Source organism: Fusarium solani (assembly GCF_023522795.1).
Source record: "Fusarium solani strain SB1 chromosome Unknown bctg00000002, whole genome shotgun sequence".
Lineage (NCBI taxonomy): Eukaryota > Fungi > Ascomycota > Sordariomycetes > Hypocreales > Nectriaceae > Fusarium > Fusarium solani.
In genome coordinates, this window is record NW_027072155.1 from 1909781 (window position 1) to 1932117 (window position 22337).

The window sequence follows — 22337 nt, forward strand, 5'->3', positions numbered from 1 at the left end:
AAAGGGTGTCGCTGTCAGCACGTAGCTCAGGGACCTACATCCCCGCCGTCTTGAATTCATCATGCAGATACTTAACCAAAGTCAATGGCTCTCAACAACCCTTGCTTCGCTTGCCAAAGAAATCCCCTACGTGGTCGGCTGATTGATTGGTGGCTGCTAGCAAAAGAAACCTGTCTTCATGTGAGCAGCAACCAGTCTCTCATTGACGCCGGGAACGGCCCGACCACGACAACCCTCGACGGTCCGGGACCGAAGACTGACCCCTCGCTCACCCAGAGACCTCTCTTTTGCACCGCCCAGAGCCACCGACTTGATGGCATGTGGGGAATCTCGCTGAGAGCCATCGCAGGTCTGGTCTTTGTTTACAAGCCCTGTCCTGGCCCCCATGTCATGGGTCGCCTTGTCGGGTAATGGGCATTTGAACAACCCGATGCTAGCGCAACCCTTCTTGTCAATGCCCTTCCATCGCCCCTAGGCCCAAGTGCCGCTGCCCAACACTCGAGGCCGCCCGTATACTGTATCCAAGCCAAGGTGAACCGGCTTAGGAGCCTCGATCTGATGCGGCTCGGGACGGGAACGTGGCTTCCTAGCACAGCGGTATCGTCTATGGCGATTCGGACATAGGTATCTCGTGTGCACATAGAAGAGAATGCCGTGCTCCAAATCTTCCGAGACAACTGGAGCAAGGTCCGTCCCCGCGTACGGCACGGTGCGGTAGAGGAGAGAGACGGCATTGTCTCAGCCCTCAGAGGCCGTCTCAGCCCTCAAGGGCCGGGCGGGCGTTGCTAGTTCATCCCCTCAAGGGCCGGCAGACGGCAGCGTCGAGTCGAGGTCGGATGAGGGATGGGGGACGGGGAACGGGGCATGGCAACGAGATTAGATACGTCACATGAGGGCAAGAGAATGGGGGAAAGCGCTGATCACTTTGTCTAGAATCACCGTCCAAGTCCCAGCCCCAGGGAGCGTGGCTGATGTGGCCCAAGGTGTAGGATTCCAGCACGCCTTTTCATGCTGCCACATCCAATCTCGGTCGGCCAGGCCCAGCGGAATTCGGGCTTGAGGTTGGCATCGGTTGAAGAAGTAAGCTCAAGCCAAACAAGGGAAGAAAAAAACGGCCTTGGAGGGGGAGGCTCTGATGTGATGGCTCCCGTCGACGAGGAGGTGCGCAGACGCTGGCCTGGCATTGGGCCATCTTGATCTGCCCAGCACCAGTGCTTACTCCCCGACACTGAAGCTTTGGCCATGTCCCCCGGCCCCAGAAGCCTCCAACTTTGGGAAAACAAGACGGCACCAGCGATGCCGGGGAAGTGACGGGGCCCTCGAGGCACAGCTTCCGGCGGCCAACAGGCTGGGTTACCGGGGCCCGTTTTCACGGACGGTGGGCCATGTCCCCTGAAGCTCGTGCGTGCACTCATGTCTCTGTGACCTCACTCGTGGGCCGCGGCGTTGGGCCCACCGCGTTGGCGTCAAGTGCCACGCCAGGGGATCCTTGAAGGATTAAAGAGATGGGCAGGGGGACTCGACTCCCGAGGCTGAAGGGCCATGAGGTCAGTGGTCAATCATTCACCGTCAATGAGCCATGACAAGCCGCCTGGAACCAGTCGGGCCCGTGCAGTCGAGCTACGCACGCTGGGCTGAAGACCAAGAGCAAACTGACGGCCTCGCTCTACCGTACCGTTTTGTCTTGGTTCCATCACCTTGGAGCTGGACCGACTAAGCTTGAGCTAGCCCTCTCCCAACGTCCTGGTGGCTGTGGAACCCGGCCTTGTGTCTAGTAAGAATCGCGCCTCCGGCCCCAATCCGCAATCTTGGATTCACGTGGTGCCGTTAGACCACATGCTGCCACATGTTGTGCTTTGCATCCCGCAATCATGGAGGGCAGCAATCAACGAATCCCTCCCAAACCGATCCCACGTCCGCCGCCGATGGTGCCTAGCTGAGATGTGACCAAGCTTCGACAATGGAGCGACCACATCGACAAGCGCAGTTGGGGCTGCTTGTGGAGAGATCGGCGAAGGCCAAGAGACCGTTGGCGTTGCTGATCTGTGCTTAGTGACGTGAACCGGCTGCTTCGTTAGCTGTTGTTGCGCCCTCCATCCCCTCAGCCTTGGTGAGAACTCATCGCAACTCCTTCTCCTTACAAAGCAATTCCAATCAGCCGAACAACACGTCTCATGGTAGACAATACCACCACCAGACTCACAAGCTCACAAGGGCTCGTCACACACGTCCCCTCGCGAGCCAATCAGAAGGCTGCCGCAGGGAAGCGGAACGTTCTGCCGGCCAAACCTTTTCAAAGTGTTTGGGGTCTCGCCAGTCCAATCGGGATCAAGCATTGACGACCCAAACGGGGTTTGGAGGACGAGACGAGCAGGGTAGTAGTCCGGCAGCACGGAACGCCAAACTCCAAAACTCAGGGTCTGTTTGCTGAACCCTCGACAGATCGGCGCGAACAAGCACATCCATCCCTCTCTCCCAAGGCAAGCCGAGAACACAAGCCGGTTCTGCGTAGGAGGCAAACATGTCTCCTGCACTCGGTTGTGCCGGAGGGCAGCCTCATCCATCTCCCTAAGCTGGCCTGAGAGGTTGGAGAGAGAGGCGAGATAATACTGCTCTTTCATCAATATCCGGCATTCTTCGTGAACATGGATGAAAGATCCCTGCATCTCGGCTCTATTCGCAAAGAAAGCAAGTCGCTTTCGGTTTCTTTCTGACATGCCCTGTTGGATACAAGCGAGGCTGTTTCAACTTCAGTCCTGGCCAAGTGGCTCCGTTTTTAGAAAAGTCAGTATCCCGGCAGGGCTGAGATGTCAACGTCCTTGAGCCACCACCGTTAGCAATCGAAACTCTACCGAGGCGTGCATGTGCCGATATATCCTATCGAGTTGGGTCGGCCTCCGGTCCTGCTGACGAGACTATCAAGAGAGAGAGGGAAAGGATGACGATGGATTGACGGGACCTCGCATCTCCCCAGCCCCGCTATGTGGCACGTCCCACAATGAAGGATACCTCCAATCCAGCGGCAGATTGCAATCCCGGTGAGATCGATGTAGGGGAGGATGGTGAGACGAAAATGACAACCATCAGGCATGCCAAAGGAGAAGAGTAAAGGGAGGGAGGAACATGAACAGGAGGGCACACATGGCTGTCACGTGCGTAATCCAACGCTGAGTCGTACCCAAAGTCCCTGTTTGACAACCAGAGGGGGACCTGGCATGGTTTGAGTTCGTTGCCCAGTGTCCAAGTTGACTGACGTGTGCCAGTCTTCGTTTGTTGAGGGTCTACAGCCCAGATATAGATTTGCAACTCCTCGTCACTGTGCTGGCAATCCGTAACACCTGTGCGACTTGTATAGGGATGAGACAAACCTGGACAAGGCACACATCGGGAGACTGAGGCCGAACAGGACCCCTCAAGGATGAAGAATGTAGCAGGGCAGTTGTTCAAGCCACGACCCGCAGGTTACCTGACCCATCTCCAAACGGGTTCCCCCGTTGGTACACCATCCCATGGCGCTGGCTTCGAAACTTGATCACCGGCACTGCAGTTCTCGGATATGCAGAGCTGCTGGTGTTCGGTTTCATGTCGTCTTCGGCGGGTGCCCTCGCTAGCGCGCACCAGGGTCCCATCTCCCCAAATGTCCGTCGGCGCCTGTGGGCCAGCTTTTGGGCCTGTGGATGCAGGCGGCCCGTTCGATCGATCCGAAGTCCAGTGATCTGGAAAGTGCTTTGCCCACATGCGAGCGAGGGGGGCAGTGTGTCTCGCTTGAGTCTCATTTCGTCACCTTGTCCTCTCCTGTTGACGGTGGATGGATTGCGAGACATGCTCGTTCATATCAGAAGCAAATATGGCCAGCATCTTGGGTCCAATAGGATGGACCAACCGAGAAACGGAGCCACACTTGCCAAGTGCACTCGCTTCACACAACCTTCGCCCGCGACGTCCGAGGGTTGATGTTGCTTTGTCGTCGAATCTAGCTTGCTTTGTTTTCGGAGACTGGGCGGTAGCAGCTCTCAACGACACCATCATGACGGCCGGGTTGGCACAAATACTACCCTTCCGCCCATGTGGGAGCTCACTTGCCCAACAGAGACGCACCAGTTCTGAGCACCAAGGAAAAAAGGTGCAATGAGGCTGTCTGTTGGTTTGATTGACAGGGCCAGGGGAAAGCAGGGAGGGAGTCTTGATACCCCTGCCGCCAAACACTGCATGGTTGTTCACCGGTTGCCCACACCCCTCCTCTTACGTGCTGCCCACTTGCCCATGGCCACAGCCCTGGGAGGTCTAGCCTGCCTGACAGGACACCTTGGAGAATCCTGTGCATTTCGCGACGACATGAAGGCCGGCTCCTTGAACATGGGGGGTAGACGTGGCTCCTGTCGGAGACAACACGCCCCGACCGAGGACGAGCATGTCATGTCGAGAGCAAGGCCCTCTCCGAGTGCTTGTTGCTTGACGGGCCGACGACATGTTTCTGGGGGTTGTTGGGACCGTGGTTCCAAGGTTTCGCATCAGGTGTAATAGAGTCTGTCCCTAGAGGAAGAAATCCCTGTTCATATTCGACGTCGGGTGCCGATGTTGCGTCGCAGCTCACCTGGTTGCCATGAAACTGTCCTCATGAAGTCAGTGGGGGAGGTCGATGCTTGCAAGATCAAGCTCTGCACTGCACGCACCTTGCGGCGGATCCATTATTAAGGTCGTCGACTCGCAGGTGATGTTGTGGCTGCTGCATGGGAAAGGACCCGGACGGCATGATTCAGCAGCCAAAGCCACAGACGGGTTGACGATGATGATGACGACGGTGAAGACTTTTCTGTCCGCTGTGTGCCTGCGGGAAGGCAAGGCAAGGTTGCTCAAAAGGTTGAATTAAAGTCTACGCCTGGACCCCTTGGTTTCAGTCTGAGGCGAAGGCGCAGTTGGAAATGGCGATACGGATGGATGGCGGGCGGGCATGAAGCTGCAGCACGCACGGCAATTAATTTGTAGAGGGGCCGCTGATCAAGCAACAGCCATGGGCGAGCTACAGTGCCTGCCTTATCCCTACCCCTCCCTCCTTCCTCATCAATTCTACGGAGTGAGGCAAAGACCAATCAGAGCCAAGGATCGCTCCAACATCACGTCCGGCTTGTCATGGAAGAGAAGAAAGGAAGGAATAGATCATTAGTGTCAAAATCGTGATTCTACATTGAGTACCCTGCTTTGCTATCAAGATAGACTCTGATAAGTCGGAAAACTAGCCAGTAGAGATTTCCATTACTGCTCTCCATTGCCGTTTTTCTCTTGAAGCAATGGTGCAACATGGAAAGCAGTCTGGCCGTTGTTAATAGCAAGCACTATCTCTCTACTCGGATTGTTTTCTGTCCACCATCGCCAGATTCAGGGACGGGAGGAAGGTACGGCAGATACTCTGAGAGCCCCCCAGCCCCAACAACCACTCATTGACGGTCATTGATCTTACATTGACTTATGTTAAGCTTCTCCCATCGACTGTTGGCTCACGAGACGTAATCTGGGCCCATCTTCACATCGGTATCGCGGACGGTCGGCTACTCGGTCGATTTATCTCGATTAAGCGGTCATGTTGGCTTTGGTTGGGGCATGCCATCCATCACAGATTGCATCAGTGTGCTGGACTGGACGCTTCCCCTCCCCCATACTTGGTCTGCAATTTGCTTCTTTGATGCCTGTTAGCGTTGGTCTCCCTGTTTAGTGCCCAGTCTACCGTTTCCGCCCTTGGACAAATCATGGGCTTTCCCAGGCAAGCCAAGGGCCATCAAACGCCAGCCAGCCGGCTCTTCATTTTTGACTTTCCACTATTCGAGATGCGATGGCGTCCGATTGGCACGATAGCGCTGGGGACTGAACAAACGACCTCGACACCAAATTTGCGCCCACGCCCCATCTGAGCCCAGGTTTCCACACCACCTTTCCCCCTGCCCTGCCCGCCGAGTCTGAGCTGCCCCTCGTCTCTAGGTTCTCTTTTTGTCCGAGGTCATTCGAAAGGAAAGATTTCCTTCGCGGAGAGAGAACCTCCAAGCACGAGCCACACATGAGGTGACGATGGCGGGGAAATCGATGAGTAATTTGCGTCCCTGGCACGATGCTGCACCTGGAGCTGTACCGTACCAGTGCAGCACGCAGCCCAGCCTCATCTGCACTGGATCTCCTCTCTGGAGCTTGTTTCCCTTTTGACAGCATCACCTAATCCTCTGTGGGCCGGCCTCATCTCTCGATTTGAGTTTTCAGAGAGCTCTATTTAAGGGCCAGCGCGGTCTAAGATTTTCCTGCTCCGCAGCCAAGGCACTTGAACGCTTAGAAGCTCTGAGAGCACAAAGCACAAGTGGAAAGTGCTGTCATCCAAACCAACACACCTGGACCATTTCAGGAACCGCTGGAGGGAAAGGAAACACAAGCAAAACCTTCTTCTATCCATCACCTCCAGCATCTACAGCATCTACAGCAACACTACGACGTAGCACTTCATCTAACAATAGCATCCGTCCTTCGGGCTAGAGAGCCCACCATCATCCCGGCGCACTCAACGCTACCCTTTTCGGTCCAAGCTCCCTGGAGCCCCCTTCATCCCCGGTCGCCGCGTTCACTAGCATCAGTGTGTACAGTCAGTGCCTTGCCCATGTACCTAGGCCGCGCTGACCGAGCACAGAGCAGATCCAAGCATCGATCAGGTCCGGTAACCCAGGGACATCCGGGACGTAGGTACCCAATGAACCACGAGGTCGACCCAGCGATCCAGGACCTGGCGGAGGCCCAAGATACGAAGTCGATCCGCGACGGACCCCAGGCCAGGCCCAGGCCAGACGGAGCTCACTTCATCAGTAGCTTGACTGAGTGCCTGATCATATCCATCCACGCCGCCGCACGCACTGGCACTGGCGATTGTCGCGGCCGCTGCCCCCCGCTGTCACCCTCTCTCACGCAGTAAGTTCTCACACATCCATAAGCTATCACACACCTCATTCACTCCCCAAGCTACCCTCCCACACCACCCATCTTCATTCTCCATTCCCATTCCCATTGCCCATTCATTCCCCTTCTCCTCCCTCCCTTTCCCCCTCCCTCCCTCCACCCATCTGCATCGTGCAAGAGGAACCTGGCATCCACACACGCGCGAGAGCTCAAGCTTGGAGACGCTCACACAGGCGCAATCTTGCCTTGCCAGATTAATTATCTGCCCGCCCAGTTACTGTTCCTACCTGGTTGGCAATCTGCTGGCCATCCCGTCCCTCTGACACGCCGGCCACCAACTCTTCTTCCTCTACTCTCCCTCCTACACGAGCCGTTGACTCCCTCGCTTCATTCGGGCACTAAGGTAGAACCCCCGTGTTACCCTCCGGCGCATCTCCGTCACATACCAGCCATCCTGGCGTTCGGAACAGCCATACCTCCTCCCACACAGCCCTGGGTCTCTCAAGCCCTTGGGTTCTTCCTCGATCCGCTATAGACACACTACGGAGCACACTGCCGCTACCGTTGCTTTCACTTCCCCTGCTGGAGTCGGCTCTGGCGCGCCCCTACATTAACTACAACGGCCCCCCCTCCCCCCATTTCCTGCATCGTTCATCATCTCCATCCACGGGACATTCATTTCACCTTGCACCACACTCGCCCGCTGCGACAAGCTGTCGCACTCCTTACGACGCCATTTTCATTGCGCATTTGGCTGTCATCTTGCTAATTCCGCATTGCTTTGTGGCATCTCAGTTATTCTTCTCTTGCAACCATACTCGACAATTTTCAACTCTTTGGATTCTCATCTATCCTCCTAGCTAGACCCGACGCGCGCGACTTCATCCGCGCACTTTCTCGCCCCTTGCTTGTCACCTCAATCCAGATTTGCGCCAAATCACGACCGCGTCTCAGTACTGGCATCTATACTAGCACTCGATCGCCACTTGCATCTCTCGCTAATGTCGACGTTGACCCGTCTCGAACCTCTCGAACCGTGTTGCGACAACAAAAGCGACTGCGACTACGACCGCGATCGCGACCAATCCCCATCTAATATATCTCCACGATCGTCGCATCCGCTTGACCCCAGATCCTCCACCACCAGCGAATTAGAGTCTGTTCCAGCGCATGCAACCGCATATCGGGCGATGACAGAACTATCCGGCGCGACAACAGCTGCGTCTCCAACGACCAGCCAGCCCAGCCGCGCGACTCCTTTCTCAGCAGCCTACCCATCTGCGAACACCCCCGCCGATTCCGCCATGACTCTAGCCTCGTCATTCGGCCTGTCCAGCGCTGCTGGACAGTCGACAACCTTGAGCTACTTCCAGTCTGTGGCACCATCGTCATTCTATGCATCCAGTATGCGCGACGCGCCGAGATCTGGGAGCGCCCACTTCCCTCGCCCGACCTCGCCCTTGTATCCCGTCTTGATCCGCCGCTTGCCCCTCAATACCACGAAGGACTCGGTGCGACTCATGGCTGTCTTCTCCCAACAACTAGTAGATATCGAGCTACTCCCCCACGATCAGTCCAAGGATCCCGGCTTCATCTCAGCAGTCTTGCAATTCCGATCCGCAGGGGGTGCTTACGAAGCGCAGAAGATGCTACATGGGCGCACAATCGCTGACGATGCCGAGTTGATTGTTGAGCTTTTGCCCTCTAATAGCCCAGGGTCTTCCCGACAATATACAACCGAGACGGCCTCAAATGCCTCGACTTTGACGCCATCTGCTACCCCATCCTCTTCAACGTCCGGGCCTAGGCAAATTTCGCGCATCAACGGTGTCTTTTCCCCAGTCGAGACCCTCCCACCTCCGCCGAATGGCATATATACTGGGCACGAACTGCCAAACCCAGACACGAGCATCGTTTACCAGAATCTCTTCTCTCCCCAATCGCCAATCGGCAACCACGTTACGGAGCGCGGCCGGATATCAGGAAAGACGCTGATTGCCAACGATTCTGGTGACGACGAGGATACAAACGTTATCTTGAAGGATCCCATTGCTTACGCCGAGTACACTGATGGGCCAAGGAGAAAAACAGACCCGGCCATTCCTGTCCAAGGCATGAGTGCACTTTCGATCAACACCAAGAACACGACACCATCGGGACCATCCTCTCTGCCTCCGCATATGGGTGTCATGTCACCACAGTCGTTCCAAACCATGAGCCCGCCACAGCATAGGCCGCACTTCCCACCGGTCAATCCCGCCGATCAGAACCCCCCTTGCAATACTCTTTACGTTGGCAACCTCCCTATCGACACCTCGGAAGAAGAGCTTAAGGCCCTCTTCATTAAGCAACGTGGATACAAACGTCTCTGTTTCCGTACCAAGGCTAATGGGCCAATGTGTTTCGTCGAGTTTGAAGAGGTATCGTTCGCCACCAAAGCGTTGCACGATTTGTATGGACACCCGCTCCACAACAGCGTCAAGGGTGGGATTCGATTGAGCTTTTCCAAAAACCCCCTCGGTGTGCGGTCAAACCCGAATCCTAATCACGCAAACGGTGGCGCGCCAGGCGGAATGAACGCAGTCATGTCTGCTTCGGTCAACGGCTTCGCAGCAGCTCACAGGCCTCCTCCAGGACTCGCTGCTCCCCCTGGCCTAGGGGGCGGCCGTCAACAGCATTATGGGCCAGGGGGTTCACAGGGGGGCCCCCAAGGTGCAGGATTCCCAAACTCGGGCAATTTCAACCGGAATGCCAACATGTATGCGTACAACGGCCATGTTGGCGGTCAGCCTAACGGGGCCAATCCGATGTATTCGTACAATGGCCATGTTGGTATCGAGTCCGGCAGCATGAACCATGTCAACGGGGTCAACCCGATGTATGCGTACAACGGCTATGAGCCCAGAGCCGTGAATGGAGCCAACTCGATGTATGCGTACAACGGCCACTCTAGCCCAGATCTCAGCAACCTCAACGCCGTCAACGGTACCAACTCGATCTATGGGTTCAGCAACGGTCAAACTGGCGCCGACCCCAGCGACGTCAGCCTAATCAATGGTGTCAACGCTGTGAACGGCTCAAAGTCGGTCATGCTGGCCAAAATGTCGCATCCATTCAACCCGAGAAGGTAGGAGCGGTTGTTTTATGTGTGATGAAGGACCCTATGCTTATTTTGCCCCTTGTTTTCTTTTCGACATTCGCGATTCACCATGGTACGGAGTATTATTTGCATGTTTGTGTTGTTTTTACATTTGAATGATTCCCCTTCAGCGTTGCTTTTGGATTGGTTTGGCCAAGACCAAGCCGGTCTGCTCTCGGTCTCTCTGCATTATTCATAAATGGCGTTTTCTCTTGGTTTATCATGGATACATCGGATTTGCAGCTTCTTGGCGTTTTCTGTCACTATCGAGCAAGGCGCACTGGCAGTTAGGTGTCTAATTCTGGCGCCATCGGTCTCGCCTACAACAGAAGTACGACACATTCCGTTATTGCGAGAGACTGAACACTCGGCTTGGGATTCGTCGTGGGAGCCGGCTACACATATTCATTTGGTTGGGCTCGGTGCTTGCGGCAGGCAAAAGGAATGCATAGAAGCCTGAGCTCGCCACCTGCTAGAGTTACGCATCTGGTTCTATTCATTGGAGTTCTTTCGAATTGCATTTGTCTCTGGCATGGGCATTGGGGGAAAGATCCAAAAACCAAAAATCGACGGGGGAAAAGCGTACTCGTCTCACAGCACAACAAGCTACGGCGCGGAAGAAGGGGTATGAGGGAGGGGCTGGATTGCCCGAACTCGTCTCACTTGGTCAAAGATCGGAGTTTTCTGGCATGATACGGAAATGATGGAATTGGCAGAGCATGGGAAGAAATAGGAGCGGCCGTCCCGCGTCATATTGCATTCAAGGGAGGGAACGGTCATGGGAACGAACGAGTACACGAGAACATGGATTCAACACACAAGCCCCGACAATCATGGGGGACCCAAACAGGTCGCATCTACACGGAGCAGGCTTTCCTTTCATTCCTGGGCAACCAGCACCGGATGGCGTTGGATCATTCTCTTGAGAGATGTTGCAGGCATGGTTTATGCATGCATTTATGGGACAATGAAAGGCAAGGGTTGGGTGCTGCTAGGTTCATGACATCTCTGGAAGAAACAAGACGGGATAGGATGGGATGGGATTGGACTCGGATTGGATGATATGGGTGTTTGGCAGCGCAAGAAGGTTATGCAGATTATGGCGTTTCTCTTTCTCTATCTGTCTTGTCTTGCATTGCTGCGGTGGATTGCTTTGGTTTTGTTCACCTTGTCTTTGAGGGGGTTTCCATTCGACTTCATCGATGTCTGGGGGCGTTGAATGCTTACCGCGGATGGGTTGGATCCCTCCTCCAAGTCATTTCTTGGTTTCAATTATATAGAGCTATTGCATTGGTAGGCAGATGTGACTACTTAGTCTCTATCACCTGCCCAAGTAGCAGACATCAAAGGAAGCATTGTTTTCGGTATAAAGCTGATACCCCCTGCCCGTGAAATGCTATTCATCTGTACATTACATCCCATAAGCTGTCCCTTCCCAGGTTGGATAGGTCTGATAGCTCTGACTTGTTAAGCAGACTCATCTCTAACACGGGTATATCAGTCCCTCCGCAACGGCCCCCCCGCTTGGCAAAGGGATAAATGCAAGTTGACCTTTCGAGCCTTGAGTAGTCTTGGCAGTCGGGTTATTGAATCAGGTCCGAGTGGCAGGGCGGCAAACAGGGCTCTGGCTATTGTCGAGGACCTCGGAGTAGGGTGCCAGTGATATCTGAGGCGCCGGGCAGGTCGGTCAGGTGCATGTTTATGCATCCATACCTACTCGGAGATGCGGACAGTTCCTTTTGTAGCTACAGGTTGCAGCGTATTTTAGGTATAGGCGATTGGCTCGGGCCTCCTTGGCAAGGATGATATGGTAGAGTAGCAATTCCCAACAGAGCGTTCTGAAGCCGATGATATCCTCGGAAGAATATGCAAGTGGTGAATGCATCAAGTCATGTCGGCGACATCATGTGCATGTCTGTCAGCATCACCGGTGAGCCTCTTGGACGTGGACTACAGCATGAAGGGTAAAAAAGCTGGCAGGGTAACATTGGGTGGCTTGACACCTCGCCCATCTCATCTGGTGCCTCGGGTCGCAGCACAAGAATGCATCGCATCGGGGCGCGTCAAGCCGAAGCGCTTGTGCCACGCACCGTTCCTTCACATTCCGGATACCGGTGACGGGGAGAGGTGGTTACACAGCTTCAGAGGCAGCTATCTATACTATACCCAGGTTCGTGGGCTGAGCCTGGGTGAGTGGAGGGTGGGATGGACAGGGGAGGGGAGGGGGAACTTTGATGATGCCAGTCATGGTGTTGTGTGACGACGGGGGCGAAGGGAATGAGGCAGGCATGTCATGTGGGATGCCGCCAAGGGGGGCACCTTCAGGGGAGGGTGTGTTGCGAGGGCTTCACAGGGGTTGTGATGCAGGGGTGGTGATTTCTAGGTTGAGAGAGATGCATCGGAGGAGTGGCTGTTGGAGGTTTGGTCTCGTTGTGACGGAGGAGGCTCGGTGTACTTTGTGATTCGACCTGTCTCTTGTTTTTTTGAGCTTGGTGGGATCATACGTTTTGAAGAAGAGAGAATCCGAGGGTAGGTTATCGTAGGGGAAATCTCATGCAGCTGGGTATCACAGATGATGGTGTTGTTGGCCCGTAGTATCCGGTACCGGAACGAACGATCCGTCTGCGACGGTAGCAGCAGGCGCAGGTAGACACATGGGGTACCCAAGGAACTGGGTTTGATTATCCGATAGACTCTTTGAGGGGGGGTACTGGCTAGATATCCTGGTCGTCCATCAGGCTGTCATTCGCCCAGCCCATGGTCATGGTCGCCCACAGGTCATGGAACACAGCCTGCTGTCCTTCCTGCTGGCTCTGCTGCTGAGGTGGGAGCGGTGGCATCACTGAGCTCATGTCGAACCCCGTATCCCACGCTGAAATGTACGGCTCCATGCTGCGGTCAAACATTGGACACCCCTGCGGGCCGGGTCCCTTCCCGTGCAAGGCCGTCATGTTGAGCATGGCGACCCGGCGGTCGTACTTTTCCTTCACGACGCGCAAGACGACGCGTCCCGCAGAGAGGACGTCGACCCTTGTGCTCACTGGCGTCAGGTCTGCGCCGTCACACATGGTCTCGAGAAAGGCCTCGAAGCGTAGCTCTTCGCGCGCCCAGGCGTGATCCCAGTCTTTGACCTCGGACATGGGGAACGAGAGACGGACAGCAAGTATGACGGAGAGGACAAATTTGGTCCAGTCGACGCTGGTAAAGGACATAAAGCCTGACTGTTCTAGGTCGGTGAGGTAGTCGAACAAAGCACGCAGGTTGGTGACGCAGCTGCGGAGGCGGGACACAGGAGGGTGGACGAGACCCGGGGGAGTGATCTTGCGGGTTAAATAGAAGACGGCGCCACCTTGGAGAAAGACGTCGAAGAAAAGATCCGCTAGCCTTACGGGTGCTGAAACGTATAAGTTTGGGTTGGATATAGGGGTAGGGGTGCCTACCTGACCGGGCTATATGAGGCAACATGGCCTCCTTCAGTTCCCTATGCTGAGCCTCGAGTCCCAACAAAAGCAACTGAACCTGTTGAGCCGACTGCGCATTATTATCGCGAATCGATTTATTGGCCGTGTTCGTCGAGCTCGCCAACCTCGCAAGATAACACAGCGCAAGATCCCCATCAGCCTCTGCGCACCGCTGCAGCACATCGCAGCAGGTAGCCGTCCAGGGCGTCCAGGGGCAAGCCAGCAGGTCCATCCTCTTCCACGCCGTCATGTAGCTGGGATGGTAAGCAACGAGGGGCCGCATGTACGGGTGGCCGAGGACGTACTTTGACACGGCGTAGTAGTAGCCCAGGTATGCGCGCAGACGGTCGAGCTGCGATGCGGTCATGGCGCCGGGAGGCGTGGTGGTGAGCTCTGGGGATTCTTCCTCCAAGTCGAGGTCGTGGACGAGGTCGCCGGCCATTCGGTAGTATTGGAAGGCTTGCTTGTTCTTGGGGCGGAGGTGGAATGGGTACCTGAACTGTTGAGTCTTGCATTACTCTGTGACCTGGAGAGTGCTTACCAAGCGCAGTAGATGAGAATGCCCTGAAGAAGCTCCATACTTCTCTCTCCGCCAGCTACAAACTTGAGGCCTAGGACTTTTCGAAACTCTTCATCATAGAGGGTATGTCCCTGCAGCGTCCTCGATCCAGATGCCGCTGAGAGGATGGCTAGTAGAACAAACGGTCGAGAAGCGGCGAGACTTGATACTGTCTCTTCGGGCTTGAGAGAAACCACGGGATAGTGCACCAACATGCCACGAAACGAAGCTAATAGGGATGCCGCCGAGTCGAGGTTGAACTGCGGCTTTGCGTGCAGGGACTGAATGGAGTGCGTGTTAGACGAGCCCGGCGTCGGGAATCCTGTAGGCGGCGAATCTGGGGCACTGAGGGCATCCGACTCTTGATCCGATGGAAAGATGGAATCTATCATTTGAGAGTGGGAGTCGCGCAGGGCGTCAAAGTTCTCGTCCACCTCTGGCAGCGAGGGCACGTCAAAGTCGATGGTGAAGGTCTTTGAGGGAGCTGGCGGTGGAGGAGGTTGAGGTTGCGATTGATGGCCATCCACAATGCTGAAGACCATTAATATGAAATTCCCAAGTCTTTGGAAGTGGTGATGAGCCTACAATTTTGTTCTCCTCCGCCGTGTCCGGGGCCCTGTTCGTGAGATGCATTCCTTCTTGGACTCGAGACATCTGACATCCATCAATTGAAGTCCTCAGCAAGAGACCTCGGCGGAGACCTACTTGCGACAGACTCCTGGCTGCTCACTCGGTTGACATTTTATCTTTGTTACGCGACACGCCTCGCAGGCTGTAGAGATCCTCTTGCGCACGGGGGCAGCACCGCCGGCGGTGGCAGGAGATTCGCTCTCCATGGCTGGAATGCACAGATTGCCTCTGTGATGAAGCCAGTGGACAATCGATGAGCTCTGCGTCGTGAAGAAGAGAGAATAGGCACGTGAAGAGGTTCTACCTCTTCTTGGTGAATGCGACAAGATGGAAAAAAGACTCCGAGGTGCTGATGCGGAGGTTTTGCGGGCAGGGGCCGGCGTAAAGAGGAGCCGAACGGGGCCTCAATCGCCGAAGACGATCGGATATAGACGGCTCCACAACCACATGCATTCCGGCATGACCCACCAGCCCCGTGAGCATATATTCGACTTCACATAATATCTAGAGGCCATCAGAGTTGACATTCAGTACTTCGCAGGTCCTATATTCATGCATAGCCTGGCATCTGTTCGGCTAGTATTGGTACAAACAAATCAGGTCATTCGGCCAGCGAAATCTTCAGCCCCGGGTTACTCTCCTTCAACCTCTTCTCCAATAACTCTGACAGAGGCTCCGCTAGCTTCTTGACCTCGTCCACGGCCGTCTTTCCGTGCTTATCTTCCATGTGCCGGGGCAGGTTCGCCGCAGCGCACCGCTCCGTGCAGAATAGTGAAGCCTCCTTCTGCTCGACGCAGTCCTTACAAACAACCGCTTGAGATTCCCCATCCGACATCTCAGTATCTTCGTCGTAGTTTTGCGCACACCTTTCTCCCGCCTCGCAGTCGTGTTCCTTTTCAATATGTTCCTCCTACTATGGTTAGCATCGCCCAGAACACGGAGGCTTGGCAACTTACGTGTCCTTTGTTAAAACACTCCTCTGAGCAATAAACCGTCAGCCTCTTCTGACCACTCAGGTGCGTCACAGCTTGACACAGTGAGCACGAGAGGACGTTCTTCTGATCCGCCGCTCCACCACACACTGCGCATGGCGGAAGGTCGTATAGCTCCTCGGCCACAACGGGGGTCTGGCTCGCCTGGGCCCTAGCCATGTTCTGCTTATGTTCAAAAGCCGTCTTGGCCCTTCGTAGCTCATCTAGCCGTCTCCTATGGCTATCCCGCTGTGGCTGCGAGCTGAGGCTCGCCTTGCGGTCCTGTGAGATGCGGTCGATGACCTCCTCGATTGTCATCGACTCGCTTGACTCGTACGCGTCAAGGTACTTTTGCGCGTGCTCGGGCAGCGCCCCGGTCAATCGGTCTTTGAAGAACCATGAGATGTAGCGCTGTTTGAGATCTGCCCCGTAGTTCTTGTCCTCTTCGACCTTGAGCGTGATGTTGTCCACTTCGGAAGACCAGCCTGGAAACTTGCCAACGCCCTCCCAGATCCTCTCGATAAGCTCTTCGCGCGACCTGTCCGGGTCATCCAGCATGGCCCTCAACTCATCCTGGTCGGCACCGCTGTCGGCAGCGGACAGAAACTGAGGATACATGCGGAGCACCCATCGATACCAGGCCTCCTTCTCCGCCTCGATTCTGTCCTCGATAGACCTGAGGTCGATCTTGTGGTCCTTGACATCAGTGAATAGGGTGTCCAGCTCATTAAGGAACGCCGTTCGCTGCGTGAACCACTCCCTGCCCTCGGCCTCGCAGTACCGAGCGCGCATGCGATCCAGGGTCTTTGGAAAGCACTTTTCACAATCCACCACGTGTCGCTGGCCGCACTCTGTTAGGCAGGCCTTCTTGATGGCGTCGACATCGTCGGCGCATCTCTTGCGCTGTATCCGAGCCGCACTGAGCTCAGTCCAGTGCTCAGGTAGGGCAATCTTTCCGGTTGCCACCATTTTGCTCGTGGGAGCAGTTGTCTTGGAGGGTTCGGATAAGTGTGTCTCGAGTCTTCGATAATGTGGATGGTTGTCTTGTGATCTTGAGTTCGTGGCTCCAAAGGGGCTGGGAAAATGCTAGGGTGTTGTACGCCAGTCCGCAGTGCAAAGAGAATGAAAAAAGGTGAGTAATTAGGTCTCTTGATAGTGAAAATAAAAATGGTCACTTTGGTTAGTTTACAATCAGTGTTTGGGGTATCTTTGATGTCATGTGTAAGAGAATGGATGAGAGTGAGTGGGTGGATGAACGCGTTGCGTTGAGTGAGAAGCTTGGTTAGCCGAGGTTTAAGCGGCGCGCTCCCGGGTAGCCGAGAAGTCAAACTTGCTCCATGCCCTCACAACTCAAGCATAATATATGTCTGCTGAGGCTCAGTATGGGATTAGATTTTACTCTGGATCGACGTTACAGTTGTTCTCTAGGATATCCATTTCCACATTGTTGACCTCGACTTGACGAAAACTTGACATCGGGCATTGAAGGCGATCAGGTCTTATCCTTCTCAATAAGTATCTATACTAATGCACCATGCACACGACCAACATGTCAGAAATCGTCACCTTCACAGCCATCTGTAAATCCATGCGCCGCAAACACCGCCTTGTTGTTCTTGAAACACCGAGAGTTGACAAGGCCGGGTGTATTGAACGTCACCAGCCACTCGTGTCCGAACTGGTTGGGCCCGTCAAAGTACTCAAATTCGAAGGACGTAACGCCCTCCCCCAGACAGTCCTTGATGCTCGGGAGGAGCGTCTTCTTCCCATGGTCCCAGCTAGAGAATCCAGCACCTGGAGATCTCGGTCAGCATCAGCTCGTTCCTTGGGGGAAGTGTCTGCAACTCACCATAGATTGTATAGTCGGCATACCAAAAGTGGTTGTTCCCTCTGCATGTGCCAAAAGGCTCCTTGAGGTTCTGGGGTCGATTCTTCCGCTTAATGTCGAGCCGGTACTCGTACTGGCCGCGCTGCCAGCTGCCGCCGCGCTTCCAGCTCAGTGGGTTATCGTCATCCTCCTTGTCGCACCCGTGTATGATGTGCTTGAATGAGTTGAGGCATTCGTCCTTTCTATACTTTTTGGCGTCGCCTGTCAGAGATATGGTGTACTTGTGTTCATCTGGAGTGCCCTTATCAAACTTGCGTTCCTCTGTCCACCCTGCCCGGCTGGTATTGGGCTCCAGTTCTTCGCAAAAGTCCTGGTAAGTCTGAACAACGCGTTCCATAGTGGCATATCCTTTATCGCCATCATCAGACCAGCACTTGAACTCGTCTACGAGTGGGCACTCGCCACCATCCACACCGAGAACTCTGGCACGAGCCTCAACCGCTGCCGAGAGGCAGAAGGAGGCGATGGTAAGATGGCCAAGCTCGTTCGGGTGGAAGATCTTGCCAAAAGAGTCAGGCGTGCCCATGCCGAGATCCTCGCTGATTTCCTCGCCCTCGATCGCCTCGAGGTCCTTTTCTTCGTCAGGGGGGCCATCTCCTGGGCAGTCGGGCACCTTCGGAGCCCTACGGTCGAGCTTGTGGAGGACATCTGCTCGGGGATTCACCGATTTGTATAGGAGACTGTCGTACAAGGACCTCTTGCTCAAGGGCTTGAGTGTTCGCTTCTTCCATTCGTCATTGGGTCTGACGTTGGGCCTCGTGGTGTCGAACTTGAAGAAATGCAGATCTGGCTGTTCAGAATCGGGGTAGCGGCCTGAACTATTGGGGGAGCAGAACAATCTACAGTATGTTAGCCATCGTACACCAAGGTTGATTGACAGCCGACTCACCCATCAACGGCTTCGTAAGGCCATTTATCCCAGTTTGAAAAGGCGAGCGTGTAATCCACCTTTTTCTGGGCCTCCTCGATGGCCCCCTCGATGACCTCGTTAATCTTGAGAACAAGTTCGTTAAAAGTCTTACGACGCTCCTTGGTGAGTTCGAGCCATTCGAGTTCGTCATCCTTTATTAGCCACCACATCTCGTCATCTCCGCACTTTTCTTCCGAGGCGTTGAAGAAGCGAGCGTAGCCGTTGTACACGACGATGCCGTCTTTGTTCATGTGGTCATCTAATTCGGTGAGGATCTGGATCAGATTCGGTTTCAGAATAGTATCGAGATTCTCCTTGGCCTTGTCAATGATCTCTTCGCAGACATCTTCTCCGTACTTTGGGAGGATAACGCAAGCCTTGATCATGCCAGCCTAGACGTATCCAGGTTAACCACGGTTCTTTAGTATAATGACAAGTACGAACCAGACAGAGATCATTCCCCCCAGCCGTCATGATGATAAAATCCATGTCGTCGTCAAGCTCCTTCACCTGATCGTAGATGCCCGTGGAGCGGTCGCCACTGCACGCTAGGTACTGAAACTTTTCCACGCTGTCGTTGATCTCGTCATAGACGACATTAGGATACGCCTGGTCGTACCTTGAGCATTTCCAGTCGGCACGATTGCCCCAGAAGCTGCCAAGGGGACTACCAGCGCCGATACCAGCCGTGAAGCTGTCGCCGATGGCACCCATCTTCTTGACCCAGGAGAAGTCCTGCGGGTCATAATCACGACGGAAGAGCTTCGCCGGTATAGGCTCATACCGGCTCTGATCTATGGCACGAGAGAATGCCAGGGAAAGCAACGAAAGTATCGAAAGGTAAAAAGGAGTGAGCTGGGCCATGGTGCCCATGGTATGAGTGGCGTTGAGCCTTTTTGGTGGGAGGGTTGGGTTGAGAGTCCTGCCAGCGGGACTTGTAAGATGGAGGCTATTATCAAAGAAGAAACTCAGAGAAGGAAAAAAGGACTGGTGGTATTACTCCGATCTCTGTAGCTGACTCATGATGGTATGAATATTAATGTCAAGTTCTTAGAACTGTCAGTCGAAATGGCTGGACACCATGGCGCCATCCCCGAGTCTCATACGGCGATTACTTAATTCAGATCTTCTCAAACATCGCTAATATCGATTCCTCCAACTCAATTATTGTCGAGACTGATGGATCTGCCGATGTTGGTTCCATTGCGACCTGAAGCCGCGACGTTCCGTCTAGATTCCTTCTGCAACCGCTCGGTTCCGCTGCTGAGTCAACTCTAGATGTCTCATGACCACGTTGTTGGCTTTGACGCTGTGGTTATTATGGGGAGAATCAGTCGTGAGGTGGTTATTCTCGTCAGATTTCTCAACCAACAGCCTTAAGAAAACGCCCCGTGAACGTGGGCGGATAAGATCCAGAGTTACAGGCGGCCGTTTCGTGGAGCTGAAGTACGGCTGCGCCGTCTAGATTAAACTTGAAATTGGAAGTCAGTATATATCGACTCTCGCAAACTACCAACAGTGTCTTGGCAATGTGTTGGCCCGAGATAGTAGGCAAGGGGCGGGCCGAAGCCCGGACCTCAGACACAATTCGACGGGGTGCAGGGGGCGGTAGAGCGTCTCGAGTTGATGGACGATCGACGCCATAACCTGGATAATGGTCTCTTTATTCTAGACCCTGGGAACCAAGACAAGTAACTGACATGTACCGGTACTTCTATGCTGGAAATGCCAAGACAGGGATCAGAAACAGCTGCTCTGGAGAGGGCATGTATATTGGGTATCGAAATGCACTCTTCGGCAATAGATCCAAGCAGTTCACTTCTCGATAGCTCCTTGTCTTTACTTCCCGCCACCATGAGGACTGCTTGGATGACTCAAGCCGTGGTCGGCGCCCTCCTATCCTTCTCTTCTCTTTCCTTTGCCGACGAGGAAAAGACATGTACAAAGAAGACCAAGTGTGATAGTGGCTGTTGCGGGCCGCTGTAAGTCAAACTCCCTAGCTTCTCTCCGCTCTCTAACAGCAAGGAACTATAGAAACTCGACCGGCATAGGGATATGCGGCACTGGCCCTGATTACTGCGGCGAGAAGTGCACATCGAGCTGTGACTACAAGAGCGAATGCGACCCGGGCTGGGGCATCAAATGGTCCAACAACTCCGGCTGCCCGCTGAACGTTTGCTGTAGTGAGTTTGGCTTCTGCGGGACCATTGACAGTTACTGCAAGGGCAAGAAGGTTACCTCGCCTGAGTGCTCAGGCAGAAGCTCAGAGAAGAGGACCATCGGATACTATGAAGGATGGAACTTGGAGCGACCCTGTGGCAGTAAGTTGATAGCCTTTCGTAGTGTTGCTTCTCTCTAATGCTGACTGAGGCTACAGGAATGGAACCTGAAGAGATCCCTTTGGGTACAGATTCTGATACTTGATAGGTTTACTGTGATTCAGATGCTGATTGTTCTTTTTAGGATGGTACACCCACATCAACTTCGCTTTCGCCCTGATCAACCCAAAGACATATTTCATTCAGGCTATGGACCCCAACACGGCCAAGCTGTACGACCGTGTGACTGACCTCAAGGATAAGGACCCGAACCTAGAAGTTTGGATCGGTGAGAACAGTCTGACCTTCAGTGACGGTGAGATAAAAAGGCTAACGAGCAATTAGCTATCGGTGGCTGGGCTATGAATGATCCTGGCCCCTACCGCAAGGTCTTTTCCGAGCTTGCCAAGTCCGAAAAGGCGCAGGACGCCTTCTTCTTGTCTCTGCTCTCGTTTCTGGAGAACCACAATTTTGACGGCGTCGACATTGACTGGGAGTATCCCGTCGCAGAAGACCGCGGTGGCACTGAAGAGGACTTTGACAACTTTGTCAAGCTCCTTCGCCGCTTGAGAAGAGCCCTGAACAACTCCGGCCGAAAGTACGGATTGACCATCACATTGGTGAGAAAAAAGGCATTCGCTTAAGGTGCCCAAAACAGCTACTAATCAAGCCATGATAGCCAGCCTCTTATTGGTATCTGAAAGGGTTCAATATCGTCGAGCTGGAGCCATACGTCGACTGGTACAACATCATGACCTATGACATTCGTACGTGATGGAACAGGATTTGAGGTTCAAGAATTCGCTGACACGAGTTATAGATGGCGTGTGGGACAAGCACGTCGAAGATATTGGAAACATTGCGCAGGCGCACACGAACTTGACCGAGATTGATGTCTCGCTGGAGCTCATGTGGAGGAACAACATCAACCCCGACCGGGTGGTCATGGGCCTTGGCTTTTACGGTCGAAGTAAGTCAGGCCGTATAGAGGATTCAAGGCCACAGAGAACTGACATAACTAGGCTTCACAATGAAAGACCCCAAATGCATGAAAGCTGGCTGTCCTTTCAAGACAGGTGCAGACAAGGGTAAGTGTACAGGTACAGCGGGCGTTCTCTCAGCAGCCGAGATCAACAAGATCATCAAGAGCGGCGGCAAGGTCTCTTTTGACGAAGAGGCGGCCGTCAAGATAGTCACATGGGACGAGGACCAGTGGGTGAGCTGGGACGATGCCGAGACGCTCAAGATGAAGATGGAATATGCTAACAAGCGTTGCCTTGGAGGGTAAGTCAACCTGAGTCCTGTCGCTGTGTTCATCACTAACGAGTTTCACTCTAGCACTATGGTCTGGGCCATTGATCTTGACGACGGAACTCTTATCGAAGCCCTGGGCTCCAACCTCGAGCGTGAAAAGTCAGAGCTGAATCCTGCCATGCCAAATCCTTGGCCGGGACTTGCCATCTACGGATCAGACAAGGAACTGTAGAAGACAGCCTGGGGATGTGATTAGCTACCTACCCCCTTGCTCTCTAGA

The 22337-nt window shown here is 54.2% G+C and overlaps 5 protein-coding genes across 5 annotated transcripts; 2 read left to right on the forward strand and 3 right to left on the reverse strand.

The window, feature by feature from the left end:
- Positions 1–8117: 8117 nt before the first annotated feature.
- On the forward strand, positions 8118–10058 carry MRS44_004564 (uncharacterized protein; the record flags this gene model as incomplete). Its single annotated transcript, XM_046278335.2, has 1 exon — positions 8118–10058. The coding sequence occupies one exon, from the start codon at positions 8118–8120 to the stop codon at positions 10056–10058; it is 1941 nt and encodes a 646-aa protein (XP_046136301.2).
- Positions 10059–12780: 2722 nt separating this feature from the next.
- Positions 12781–14922, reverse strand: MRS44_004565 (uncharacterized protein; the record flags this gene model as incomplete). Its single annotated transcript, XM_065622254.1, has 4 exons — positions 12781–13460; positions 13507–14021; positions 14069–14617; positions 14792–14922. 4 exons carry the CDS (start codon positions 14920–14922, stop codon positions 12781–12783), a joined length of 1875 nt encoding a protein of 624 aa, XP_065478326.1.
- Positions 14923–15317: 395 nt separating this feature from the next.
- MRS44_004566 (uncharacterized protein) lies at positions 15318–16656 on the reverse strand (the record flags this gene model as incomplete). The annotated part of the gene is made up of 2 exons (XM_065622255.1): positions 15318–15626; positions 15673–16656. 2 exons carry the CDS (start codon positions 16654–16656, stop codon positions 15318–15320), a joined length of 1293 nt encoding a protein of 430 aa, XP_065478327.1.
- Positions 16657–17239: 583 nt separating this feature from the next.
- Positions 17240–19358, reverse strand: MRS44_004567 (uncharacterized protein; the record flags this gene model as incomplete). The annotated part of the gene is made up of 4 exons (XM_046283213.2): positions 17240–17481; positions 17537–18414; positions 18465–18877; positions 18930–19358. 4 exons carry the CDS (start codon positions 19356–19358, stop codon positions 17240–17242), a joined length of 1962 nt encoding a protein of 653 aa, XP_046136299.2.
- Positions 19359–20270: 912 nt separating this feature from the next.
- MRS44_004568 (uncharacterized protein) lies at positions 20271–22289 on the forward strand (the record flags this gene model as incomplete). Its single annotated transcript, XM_046283212.2, has 9 exons — positions 20271–20467; positions 20520–20806; positions 20863–20889; positions 20949–21092; positions 21149–21423; positions 21483–21570; positions 21624–21773; positions 21826–22087; positions 22142–22289. The coding sequence occupies 9 exons, from the start codon at positions 20271–20273 to the stop codon at positions 22287–22289; spliced, it is 1578 nt and encodes a 525-aa protein (XP_046136298.2).
- Between the last annotated feature and the right edge of the window lie 48 nt (positions 22290–22337).